Source organism: Phodopus roborovskii, unplaced genomic scaffold (genome assembly GCF_943737965.1).
Source record: "Phodopus roborovskii unplaced genomic scaffold, PHOROB, whole genome shotgun sequence".
In the NCBI taxonomy this organism is placed as follows: Eukaryota; Metazoa; Chordata; class Mammalia; order Rodentia; family Cricetidae; genus Phodopus; species Phodopus roborovskii.
This window is the reverse complement of record NW_026125281.1, coordinates 31,611,177-31,625,291: the sequence shown is the minus strand read 5'-3', so window position 1 is coordinate 31,625,291 and position 14,115 is coordinate 31,611,177. Positions and strand designations below refer to the sequence as shown.

At 35.7% G+C, this 14,115-nt stretch overlaps 1 protein-coding gene across 1 annotated transcript in view; it reads right to left on the bottom strand.

Annotated features, from left to right (window-relative positions):
- Nucleotides 1-14,115, bottom strand: part of Mms22l (MMS22 like, DNA repair protein) — a 112,493-nt gene that overhangs the window by 91,425 nt on the left and 6,953 nt on the right. The window contains exons 6-9 of the mRNA XM_051198600.1: nt 11,255-11,345; nt 8,839-8,969; nt 7,766-7,879; nt 131-304 (exon numbers count right to left, since the gene is read on the bottom strand). Coding sequence (XP_051054557.1) covers nt 131-304; nt 7,766-7,879; nt 8,839-8,969; nt 11,255-11,345 — 510 coding nt within the window. The remainder of the gene's footprint in view (nt 1-130; nt 305-7,765; nt 7,880-8,838; nt 8,970-11,254; nt 11,346-14,115) is intronic.

Below are 14,115 nucleotides of genomic sequence, written 5' to 3'. Positions count from 1 at the left end.
TATTACACATAGAAAACAATTTGCTTCCCCATGCCCTGAGTTTTTAATTTACTACTCATTTGCTTTACATTTGTCTTTAAAAAACTAACAGTATACAAAAATTAAAAAGAAAAGCAAATATAATTCTTACCAGTTCATCTGATACACCATGGCGATCAATATGGTACAATGATGCTACATGAACACTAATCCACCAACTAAAGCCTAATGGATCCTTGCTCTGGATTGAAACAGAAGGTCTTCTTTTGTCACTTGATTTTTCAAAAAGTGTTTTAAGAAGTTTATTCAACCAATGCCAAAATGACTATAGAAACAAAAAGAAAATAATTTCTGTTAAATTAAGACACTATTCTAATGACCTTTGACTTAAAAGTTTTTCCTGTTTATAATGAAGTACACATACAAAACTGAGCATCAATTATGAACCCTGATGTGTTTTTTTTTTATTTTACAGTGTCTTTTGTCAACATCCAATAGAACATTATGAAAATTTATCTTTTAAATATATCATCTGGTAATCCTCACAGGGAATGATTAATCACTTTAGAGAACCCCAAGTAACCCTTCCACACACAGACCTCCAAAACTCCCTAAGAGCCCACCCCCAACTGCCCACTGCTCATTATCACCATATCCAGGCTCATAATTCAGGTATAAGCCTCTGCTAGTTTGCCAGAAGTCACACAAGCACCCAAGACCTCAGGTAAGATCCCACCACCATTTGCTTGTAGCCCACTCAGCCTACCAACAACTCCCTCTGTCCTCATCACCTTATACCAGCCCACAATACAGGTGGAAGCACCTTGCTTTATCAGAAGTCATGATGGCACTCAGAATCCCAAAGTAAGACCCCTGTCCACAGAACACCAATACTCCCTTACTGCCTGACCAAACTATTCCCCCAAAGGACCCTCTCTCCTCATCACTATATCCTAGCCCACAAATATTGAGGAAACACCTACTTTACCTAAAGCCAACAAAATCTCAGGCCACTCTGGCCAGAAGACCAAAGGAAACAGAAACCAAGGTAAACAAAACAAAACAAAACAAAACAAAATCCCACCAATTTAACAAAGACAAACTCGGAACTCAGCACCTAGACCTATCATTACCCCAAACACAGATGCCTAGACACAGCATAAAAACATAGTCAACACCAGCCAGAATAATACAGCTGAAGCATAAGTAAACAATATTAAAACAAACTTTCTATGGATGATAGAGGTCCTAAAAGAAGGAGGAAACAAATTCCTAAGAAAAAAACAAAACAAAATATTGGAGGAAATTAGTAAATTCCTTTAAAAAAGGCAAGAAAAGGCAAACAAACAATTGAAGGAAATGAATAAAACTGTTCAACCCTGAAAAATTAACAGAAGCAATACAAAAACTCAAATTGAAGGAATACTAGATGGAAAATCTAGGTAAGCAAACAAAAACTATAGATGCAAGCATCATCAATAGAATACAATAAATAGAAGAATCCCAGGTGCTGAAGATACAATAGAAGAAATGGACACATTTAGGTCAAAGAAAATGTAAATGTATAAAATTCCTGACATAAAAACACCACACCAAGGCAACACAGGAGAGTATGAAAAGGCCAAATCTAAGAATATAGGAATAGAAAAAAGAATCCCATCTCAAGGACAAGAAAATATTTTTTTAATAAAGTCACAGAAGAAAATTTTCCTATCCTAAAGAAGGACATGCCTAAAGGTACAAGAAACATACAGAGCACCAAACAGATTGGACCAGAAAAGAAAGTTTCCTCAAAGCAACAATCAAAACACTAAACATACAGAACAAAGAACAAATATTAAATAAAAGCTTCAAGGGAAAACGGACAAATAGCAATATAAAGTCAGATCTATTAGAATTATACCCAAATTCTCAACAGACTCTAAAGGCCAGAAGGTCCTGGACTTATGTCGTGCAGACTCTATGAGACCACAGATGCTAGCCCAGACTACTATACTCAGCAAAATTTTCAACCACCATAGACGGAGAGGATATTACATGAACAGAGTCACATTTAAACAGGATCTATCCACGAATTCAGGCCTACAGAAGGTGCTAGAAGAAAGGTAGTTAACTACACCCATGAAAACATAGGAAATAATCTCACACCAGGAAATCCAACATACACAACACACACAACCACCAGCCCCCACAAGTAACAGAAGCTAGGAATCACTGGTCACTGATTATCTCTCAATTTCAATAGACAATAAATTAGCGGATTAAACACACACAAACACACACACACACACACACACACACACACACACACAGAGAGAGAGAGAGAGAGAGAGAGAGAGAGAGAGAGAGAGAGAGAGAGACTAAGAGAATGGATGTGAAAACAGGATCAGAGTACACAGCTGGAAAAAGATTTTCCATAAATTGGAAAGGAAGAAGTTAAAGTATCATTGTTTACAGCTGTGACCCCAAAAATTATACCAGGGAATTCCTACAGCTGATAAACACCTTTAGTGAAGTGGCTGGATAGAAGACTAAAAAAATTCAGTAGCCCTCCTACGCACAATGACAAATAGACTGAGAAAGAAATCAGGGAATCAACATCCTTCACAATAACCACAAATAATGTAAAATATCTTGTGGCAACTGTGACCAAGCAAGGGAAAGACCTGTATGACAAGAACTTCAAGTCTTTAAAGAAACCGGAGAAGATATCAGAAGATGGAAAGATCTCCAATGCTTATGATCAGTAGCATGAACATAATAAGAATGGCCATCTTATAAAAAGCAATCTACAGATTTGACGAAATTCTCATCAAAATTCCAAAAAAATTCGTTATAGACCTTGAAAGGTCAAAACTTAATTTCATATGGAAAAATAAAAAGCCCAGGAGAGTTAAAACAATCCTATACAATAAAAGAACGTGATTTCAAATTGTACTGCAAAACTATAGTAATAAAAGCTGCTTGGAATAGAAATGAAAACAGGTTAGTCAATGAAATTGTATCAAAGACCCAGATGCAAATCTACACATGTATGGACATGTGAATTTGATAAAGAATGGAGAAATATACAATGAAAGAAAGTATACAACAAATGGTGCTGATCTACTTGGATGTCAGCATGAGACATGCAAATTGATCTGTAACACCTGGCACAAAACTCAAGTCCAAGTGGACCAAAGACCTCAACATAAAACAAGATACAGTGAACCTGACAGAAAAGATAGTGGGAGATAACCTTGAACTCATTGGCATAGGAGACAACTTCCTCAACAGAACAATGATTCTAAGATTCACACTCAATAATTGGGACCTTATGAAACTGAAAGCTTCTGTAAGGCAAAGAACACCATCAATGGGATAAAGTACCTAACTACAGAATGGGAAGATTTTCACCAACTGACAAGTGACAAAGAGCTAATATCCAAAATATATAAAGAACTTACAAAACTAAACATCAACAAACCAAATAATCCAATTAAAATCTGGGGTACAGCTCTAAACAGAGAATTCTCAACAAAGGAATCTCTCTAATGGCTGAGAAACACTTAAGGAAATGTTCAACATCCTTAGCAATCAGAAAAATGCATATCAAAACTACCCTGAGATTCTACCTTACACCTCTCAGAATGGCTAAGATCAGAAACACAAGTGACAGCTCATGCTAGGGAGGATGTGGAGGGGAACCCTCCTCCATTGGTGGTGGTAATGCAAGCATATAAAGCCACTATGAAAGCCCTGTTCCAACAGATGGCAGCAGGTGGGAGCCAAACGCTAGGTGGAGTCAAGGGAACACTACAGAAGCAAGGGGAGAAGGGTTGTAGAAGCAAGAGGGGCAGAGGACACCAGGAGGACAGGATCAAGCAAGCAGGGCTTATAGGGCTTACAGACTGAAAAGATAGATATGGACCCTACATGGGTTTAATCTAGATTCTCTGAATATAACTTATGCTTGTGTTGTAGCCTGGTGTTCTTGTGGGACTCTCAATAGTGGGAGTGGGGGTGGCTCTTACTCTTTTCACTGTGCTTAGGACCCTTTTCCTCCTAATGGATTGCCTAGTTCAGTCGGAATATGCAGAGTTTTGCCTAGTCTTAACTTGTTAGGCCAAGTTCAGAGGATATCCCTGGGAGGCAATGAGGGACACCATGAGAAGAACAAACCCTCAAATTATATGCACAGACGATGAGAAGAACCCCAAGTCACTAGCACAGACCAGATCTTCAGCAAGGTCATAGAAGAAAAATTTTCCAAACTGAAGAAAGACAAACCCATACCAGATATATTTTATTTTGAGGCTTTTGTGAATGAGAGTGTGTTCATGGTCTCTGATTCTCTGACATTTGTTGTTGGTATACCCAACTTGTTGATTCTGTATCCTAACTGTACCCTAACACTGCTGAATTTGTTTATCTTTTCTAAATATTTTCTAACAGAAATTTTTAGGCCTGTTATGTAAAATATATAACATATATAAATATATCCTGTGTGTGTGTGTGTGTGTGTGTGTGTGTGTGTGTGTGTGTGTGTGTGTGTATAATAGGGGTAGTTTTCATTCTAGAGGGGCAGTACTCCTACCAGGAGCAGGATACACAACAAGCATTCAAACATTCCGATGATTAAAGTCAATGGGAAACCACAACAGCGTAATCTAGGAAGATGACAAAAGGCACAGATCCTTCAGAAATTAAGGTATAGTCACTCCTCTAGGAAAAGAACCTGCTGAGGTTCTTGCTGAGGATGGAGGAAATACAGAATGTAACAAAGGTAGTTAAAAAATACTAGCTAAGGGGCTGGACAGATGGCTCAGTGGAAAAGAGCACTGCCTGCTCTTCCAGAGGTCCTGAGCTCAATTCCCAGCAACCACATAGAAGCTCACATCCATCTATAAAGAGATCTGGTGTGCTGTTCTGGTATGCAGGTAGAACACTATACATAATATATAATAACTAAAAAAAAAAAAAAAAAAAAAAAAAAAAAAAAACAGCAGTTAAGGTCATAAGAACAGTTGCAGAAATATAACTGACATATCTATCATATTTTGTTAACAATGTATTTGAGCAGGTTACATGTATTTTCTTTCCTGGATTTATCACATAATGTAACATCAATTGAGAGAACATCAGTGGTTATCAATTTCAAGTTTTGAGATATTAAACAATGTCCCCCAAGGGACATTGTCATCTATTCTAAATATATAATGCATTTGTGGTTGTACGTGGTTAGTTATATCATGTTAGGCATAATGATGAGGTAAGGAGATATGATTGTGTGTCAGGTTGACAAGTAGACTTGTGATAGTTATTCTTTATTGTCAACTTGACTATATCTGGAATTAACGAAAACCCAAGCAGATAGGTAAACCTGTGAGAGATTTTCTTGACTGAATCAATTGAAAAACTACCCTAAAGCCAGATCTTTTGAGGTGTGAAGATCTGCCTTAAATCTGGGCTGAATGTTTTGGTGGCAGCCTATATAAACACAGAAAAGGAGAAGTTCTTGCTCTTTGCCTGCTTGTCCTCATTCTCGCTGGCAACTTTATTCCTTTTGTTGTATTAGGGTCTACTTTGGAATTCTGGAATATACTGAAAGCCAGCTGTGACAGACTTCCAGTCTCTTAGACTAAGTACTACCACAGACTTTCCATCAGGAGACAGCAATTATTGGATTTTCTGGACCATAACCTATTAGCCACTCTAATAAATTCCACTCTTAATCAGAAACTTTAGTCAATCAGTTTCTCTAAATAATCTTGACTAATACACTATCTGATCAAACAAACAAACAAAAACCCCAAAACTAGGCATGTAAAGTCCTCATTTGAATTGGTCAAGGTTAACCATGGCTTTTGCTACTACTCTAGATTGCCAGCGCACCCCACCAGAGGAAAAGTACATCCCTACTGAAGATATCAAACTTGAAACAGAGGGGCCAGGTGACCCAAGGTCCATCTGACATGGGAGCCTCCTCCCTGAGGACTAGCTTTCAGAAGGTTCCAGGCAAGTTTCCAACAGAGGGAAGCAACCAATAGTTCTATCAGGCATGACAAGTACTAATTACAACAACCAACAGATAAGATAACCCTAAAGGTGAGGTAGTGGCAAACATACCTTGACAGTAACAACAGCTCTCTAAATGGACTTCTAAGATCCACTCAAGAAGGAAATCACATCAGATACTACTGGAAATCTAACCAACTTCTCTGGGGTAGTGTAGTCATGAATCTTAAGAGAAAACTACAACTGCCACTTTACTAAACCAACATAATACCCAAATATTCTAAAAAGCCGACTTTATACTCACATATATGTGTAGGTCTCACCTCTCCTCAAAGAAACTTCTAATTGGATATGATAATAAAAAACTACAACTGACCAAAATGCAAAGTAGTAGAGCACCGCCCCATCTGGTAACATCCACAAAACACTGAGGCACTTTAGGATCAGGAATCTTTTCAGAAGGGGATAGTGGGGATGGTAAGAGTCAGAAAAACAGGAATCTTGTTCTGTCAGAGAAGCTACACCCAGGAATAGTCACCGACAAAACTACTAACTGCCAACTGAACAGGAATGACAACAAGAGACATGCTAATGGGGAAGGGAAAAAAAAGCATAGGAAGCTTCAAAGCTATAGAAAGAATCACAGGCAACTAAGGAATGGGAAGAGTGGGGAAAAAAACAGCCTTCCCCTGAGAAAATCACCAATACACACAAATATACATGTAAATAAAGAAAATGACTGTGAATCTGGACGAGAACATGGCATATAGGGAGTGAATGAGAAGATTTGAAGGGAGGAAATGATGTAAGGATGGATAGATAAACAGACAGACATACACACAGACAGACCACTTAACTCCAACTCTGCTTCCTACCAACTTATCCTGGCATACTTTTCTCAGGTGAAGTCAAGAATTCCCCTTCACTTCAGAAGAGCTCCCTGAAGAGATCTCCTCAGGCTGCAGCAGACTTATCTGTGCTCCTGCTCCACTGCTCGTGACACCTCTACATCAGCACTCAGCAATTTATGTTTTTTTATTCATCAAGGCCAACAGCTTCTTGTCATTTCAGTATTTCTTTGTGTATAGCAGCACATAGGTACACACACCTTTTCTCTACTTTCCTACATAAAAGGTGGTAGGTATAATCCTTGCACTTTGCTCACGTCATTTCACAATGTATTGGAGAAATCACATTACTTTAAGAAGCCTCATTCTACCATGTACAAATACACATATATGCATAAATAATATTATTTTATGTGTCAACTTCACCAGGCACAGAGTCCCCAGACGTTATAATATTTTCTTTAAGTTAACATTTAAATTAGTAGGTTGAGTAAAGCCGGATGCCCTCCCTGACTAATGTGGGTGGGTAGGTCCCTCCAACTAACCAGACATGTCATTAAAACTAAAAAAGCTGCCTGTGGATCAAAGAAGTCTTCTTCAAGTTGGTGTGGCAGTTTTCCCCTCTCTTTGGCTTTGAAATAAGACTAGATCTGTAGGCTCCCCTGGCTTTCAGGCCTTTCGACTTGGACTGTAACTTGTGTAGTCAGTTCTCCTGGGTCTCCAGTTTGCCATCTATACATCTATAACCCATGCTAATCAATCTCTTATAACAGACTTCCTTATATATTCTATTAATGTGTGTTCTCTAGAAGATACAGCTAATATAGCATACCCTACTATGCAAACAAATTATTGTATGATATTTGAGCAGCCATTCTCTTATAGACAGATATTTAATATATGAACTAGTAACACAACTAAATATCAATTTTCCAACTTACTTCTGCAACAGACCATTTACTTCTGTGGTCTAGAAGATGAATAAGTAGAACCCATAATTCTTTAACACAGGAGCACGAGTAATGATTAACCATTAATGCTTCTGAAGGCCTAATCTACAAAAAGAAACAGAGCTATTTACATATGACATAGCTAATAGTTACAAAGAGTTAAAATGCTTTTCTCAATTTTAAGAAAAAGTATCATTTCACTAACTTTAAAAAAAAAAAATTCCCTTTACAACCAAAGTACATTATAACCTTGGTTTTCAGTTAAAAAGCAAAAAATTCCTCAAGCATGGGTTAAGCAGTATACATTTTAAGATTTTGTTAGAAATAAGCTCTGTCTGGAGTACTAAAATCAGCACAGCAATATAACAGCAACATTGGCAAAAGTGTTTTCTACTACAACATTCTTTATGTAACACCTGTTTTGAGTACAGGTTTGAAAGAAGCACACAGTCTGTTCTATCTACGACAGACAGACAGACAGACACACACACACACACAGAGACATCCCACAGATTCCTGACAGAAACTTAGAAATAAATTTGCATTTGTTATAAGGCAAAGTAAACATGCTTCAAACTGCTGATAGGCAGAAATAAGGAGTTTGAGTATACAACTGTACACAATAAGTATAGAAAGTTACATACTAAACATTTTGAAAAGCTAAAACAAAGTATTCTGAATGCTTTTTTTTACCATGATAAAGATTTGATATTTAACTAGTTTTAAGTATTATATGTTTATGCTTATCAAAACAAAATTTACCTCATTAAAATGTCCAAACTTTATATTTTAATGTTCACTTAAAAATTAACTTGTAAGATGAATTCCAGCACATTGTAAACATTTATTTATACCAAACATTTTTACATATATAGCAGCATATATATGTAAACATTTTATCAAATGTAAACATTTATATTCTCATACCATTTAGCTCACAGATAACAGTAACCAAATATAAAACAAGAAACTTTAACATGAAAACCAGTTCAAATTCTTATATATTAAACTACATGTAATAAGGATTATTGCCATTAAAATATTAATAATTCTTAAGCCATTACCTTGTCATATCTGTTGAGTGACAGGCTTATTAAGTCACAAAAAAGATTTTCACAATGTTCTTCAAATAGGCTGACATTGGTTAAACTGTCACCTGCCTGACTCACAAACTGACGACCATACACAACTTTTTCTGAAAAACAAATAAATTCTACTTTAAAAATTCAGATTTTACTAATTGTCACAAGAAGAAAATGATTTTGCCTTTAAATTTTTTTTTTCTAAAGTAAAACACAATTCAAGTTTTTGTAAGTTAAATTTGAGAACTGTTTATGGATCTAGCCATAACCTAGAAAAAAATCTTTTCTAATTCTATATTCAGTTTAATTGACTTCTCTTGTATTAATGAGGCCATCTTTGAAAAGGTTACTGCTCTATCACTTTAAAAGAAAGCATCAGTCCTCTAACAACAAAGTCTTTTAACTGACGCTTATAACTGTTCTATGGCATAAAGAGAGCAAACCACGGTAAACAATAACCAGAACTTGTACCTACGTCAGTGTATCCACTAGAATATTGTTCTAAATATATGAAATATAGTCATTATAAATCCGTGAATGTCTTTTGTTTATCTATATGATGGGAGATGTCATTCTGTAAATATGTTTCTCTTATTTGTTAACAAATAAAGCACTGTTGGCCAATAGGAAAGCAAGATAGGCAGGACTAGGACACAAGGAGGATTCAGGAAGTAGGAGGGAGGAGTTTGAAGATGGAGGACTAACAGGGTAGAACTCCGGGCCCTCTCTCTGGTAAGATGAGATCACGTGGAAATATCTAGATTAATAGAAATGGGTTAATATTTAAGACAGAGGTAGCCAATAAGAAATGATAGTAACAAGCCAACAGAATTATATCTAACACAGTATCTCTGTGTTATTTGGGGCTGGTGCCGCTCAATGACCAGACTGGCAGGAAAAATAGCTCATAACATCTATATGTCTATGTACGTGATTTTATTCCATACACTCCAAAGGTAAAGGCAGGTGGATCTTTTTCAGCTCCAGGATGCCAGGACAACCTGGTCTATACAAACTGAAGTCTAGGTCAGCCAGGGCTAAATAAATAGAGAAACTCTGTCTCATAAAAAAAAAAAAATCCAAACAAAATACAACAAATAATTCACAGCATTAGAAATACAAGATTACTAGCCATGTATATAAACTTTTAAAAAATGTACAAAATTTCCAAAAAAAATTTAAATTATATTGAGATGTGGAGATTAGCTGATGACCAAAAAAAATCTTGGAAGAATAAAAACAAAAATAAAAACAAAAAAACAAAAACATTTGATATCGGTTTCCATGTATCAGTAAGAGTGAAGAAAAACCACATGAAAATTTTACAGGATTTATACAGAGATTAAAGTTTTTTGTGTCTTCAGGGAACCATTTATTTAAAAAAAAAAAATTTCAAAAACTATTGTTAAAGAGAGACATGGTTAAGCCTTGGGAAAACTGAACCACAAATACCCAAACACATGTCTAAATGGGAGTTACTAACTGGGATTTTGCTTCTAAATGGGAGTTGTGGACGTTATCTTAGCATCTTAGCAGGTAAAATGCTGCTGCATCACTACAAAAACCCTAATACTATTCCCAGCACCCAAGGAAAAGCTGGATACAGCAGCAAGGGCATACAATCTAGTGCTAGAAAAGGAAGATCCTAAGGGCTTGTTGGCCAGTTTGTTTAGCTAAAATGGTATGTCCATGTTCAGATAGTAAGAGACCTTGTCTCAGCCAGGCAGTGGTCACCCAAACCTTTAAATCCAGCACTCTGGAACAGACGCAGGTGGAGCTCTGAGAGTTTGAGACAGGTATGTCTACATAGTTTCAAGACAGCCAGGACTGTCACACAGAGGAAACCCTGGCTCAGAAGAACAAAAATGAGAGACCTATTTGGTCACAAAAAAATAAGGTAAAAATTTCTGATGTCATATGTTGTAAATACACACACACACACACACACACACACACACAATCTGCTAAATAAAAAAAAATGAAAAGTACAACCATACTAACTGTAGTTGTAAACACAATAAATACATGTATACCAACATATCAAACACTAAAAAATAAACTGATGAACCTTTTTCCACTTATCTGGGGGGCTGGGGTAGTGGGGCATGAACAATGAATACTCTAGGTGAAAAGAGGGATTAAACATATCCTTATCAACTTTTTAAAAAATGACATTAAGTATTTACAATTTAATTGTTTATCTTATTTTGAAGAGGGCATATCTTTGTAGCTCAGGCTGACCCTGAATTCATCATGCAATCCAGAATGGCCTCACGATCCCCCTACCTTAGCCTCCTTTGAGCTGGGATTATAGACTATATGCCAGCAAATTTAATTTTTAAAAGCAACCAAAGTTAGGATTTTTTAAAAGAATTAAGACAGAAACCCATAAACTTACTCAATTTTTCACCCAGCATGTGAAGTATTTCCAGCACCAGCCAATGAGTATCCAAGTAGAGATGTAATATATGCCACGATGGTGGGAAGAGCTGTGAATGAATGACATTAGTAGTAAAAATTCATACCTTACAAGGTATTTTGCACAATATCAAAAACTCTTCCATCCACACAGATAAAAACCAATTAACTACTAATTACTTATCCAAAGGCTCAGAAAAAATTTTGTCTTGATTAGTCTCTCACTGGAAATTCTTGAAAAGATACATTTTTACTTGCTGGTTTAATACAGACACATTGTTCAAATGTCAAATGGCTAAATAGACTGAGACAGTATAGACCAATGATACTTAGCTACAATGCTATAAAGGAATCTTAAAATAGTTTTTGCTTTAGAAATTAGCTAATATTCTTTAATGTAATAAGTGCAGAAGAATCATAAAATATAAAAAGGAGAATTTCAGATCATCATCCCAATTATATGCAGTCATCCTCATTAAGAAATATTAGTTGCCCAGGTGGTAGGGGCACACGCCTTTAGTTCCAGCACTCAAGAGGCAAAGGCTCTCTGTGAGTTCAAGGATAATCTGTTCTATAGAGTGAGTTCTAGGATAGCCAGGGATGTTATAGAAAAACCCTGTCTCAAAAAACCAAAAAAAAAAAAAAGAAAAGAAAAAGGAGTCGACAAAGATGAATTTTCTTTCTCAATTCATGATTGAACATACATTCAAACTCAAGCCAAAAACTTTAGTTATATGCTGCACTTGTTAGCAATACACAACAAGTATCACTGTAAAACAACACAGTAAACATTAACAAATTCCATCGAAAATACCTACAAAAAATGATGAAGGATCTTCTATATCAGACATACAAACATAAAAATGCTAGACTAATAAATAACAGTGGCACAGAGAGATAACAAACAGCAAGAATAGGGAAGGGATAAATATGACATTTAAAATCAATGAGGGAAACATAATCCATTAAAAGAGTTATTATACTCATTTACAGAAGCTAGTATCAGATTTCCTCTCTCCCTACATATCTTTTTTTAATTATTATGTATTTGGCTGTTGTCTGGATGTATGTATGTGCACCATAGAGACCAAAACAACATATGAGATCCTCTGGAACTCAGTTACTGATGCTTGTGAGCCATCATGTGGTGGGGGCAATCAAACCCAGCCTTATGGAAGAGAAGCTCTTAACCTCTGAGCATCTTGTTAGCACACCACCCCCTACATACAGTAAAAGAGATGAACTGTAGTCATAAAAGTAAAACAGCACAAATAATATAACATTAAAAATTCAACAACTATAATTACACCCAAACACACCAATCATCTATCTGGAAAGCCAGGTTATTTGATCAAAGAGAAATAAAGAAACTGATAATAGAATATCTACTAAATAACATCTCCAATGAAAATTTTTAAGATAGATACTCATCTAGAAATAGTAGCTAAAATAATGCTTTCCATATTTAAGACTGATATACTACATATAAAATATATAAATTCATAAATTTTCAAACATATATTACAGAATAGTATTTTTACATATCTTATATTTTAAGAGGCTCTCCTGCTTTAATATTTAGTCTTCTACACTTGAAATATTTTTCAAGACATCCAAATCGAAATGTTCACAAAAACTCAGATAAAGACCCTTGTGCACAAAGGCTTCTTTCTGCTGAAAGACAAGTTATGTATATTTATTTTCTTATGCATTTGATAGATATCCAGAAAATACAACCACTCCAATATACAGAAACCAGAAAGGGAAATTACCCTCCAAAATCTACCCATGTACATTTACTGTGTCAGAATTTAAAAAGCAGTAACTGGCTTCTTTTCCATGAACTAAACATATTAGCCTATAAATTATTTTAGAACTTATTACATATTGATTTCTGATAAGGTCAATATTTTGTTGTTCTTGTTAAAGTCCACCAAACTATAAATTTTGAAAAGTATCAGGTTATTAAAAATTTACTGATACTAGTAAATCCAAACATAACAGGAAGGGTTAAAAGTTCAGAGAATCACATAAAGTATAATTTGTCATTTACCTATGCTCCAATTTTCACATAATTTGTTATTTACCTATAAACTACACTGTGTTATTTAAAAAAAAAAAAATCAAACTTTAGTGTGAGTGTCTATCACTAGTGGGGTAAAAAAAGGCATAGTTAAAAGAAACAACCACATCCCAACAAAGTCTAAGAGGTTGGAATATAAATGTGGGTTACAAAATCCAAATGTTTCCTTTCAAGTCTTGAGGACTGAACCCAACACTGTGTATGTGACAAATACTATACCGTTAAGCTGTGATAGGATGTACAAGTGTACAATTCCATATGATAATTTTCCTTACAATGATTTTTCTCTGAGGATAAGAGTGTAGTTGGTAGTGTGCTGTGCCAGCATACACAAAGATCTAGGATCAATTGCCAGCACTCCTTGAACTGGGAATGATGGTTTGAGTGTGTAATCCCAACACTTGGGACAAAGGCAGAAAGATCAGCAGTTCAAGGTCATACTGAGGCCAGCCTCAGATTACTAAGACACTGTCTTTAAAAAAAAAAAAAAAAAAAGAGACCTGTGCTTAAATTTTACTGTAACATATAAATGGCATGGCATTTGCCCAAACATTTATTGATGAGAATGACAGAAATTTCAAACATGTTAATTTTTATTTGAAATTTCTAAGCATTTACACTTTCAAATAGAAAACAGCTATTGATTCAGGGTAGTATTATTGTAGGCACTTTAGGCAAACCAACCATTTAATTCTTCCCATAACTCGGCACTTTAGGCAAACCAACCATTTAATTCTTCCCATAACTCCTGGAAGTAA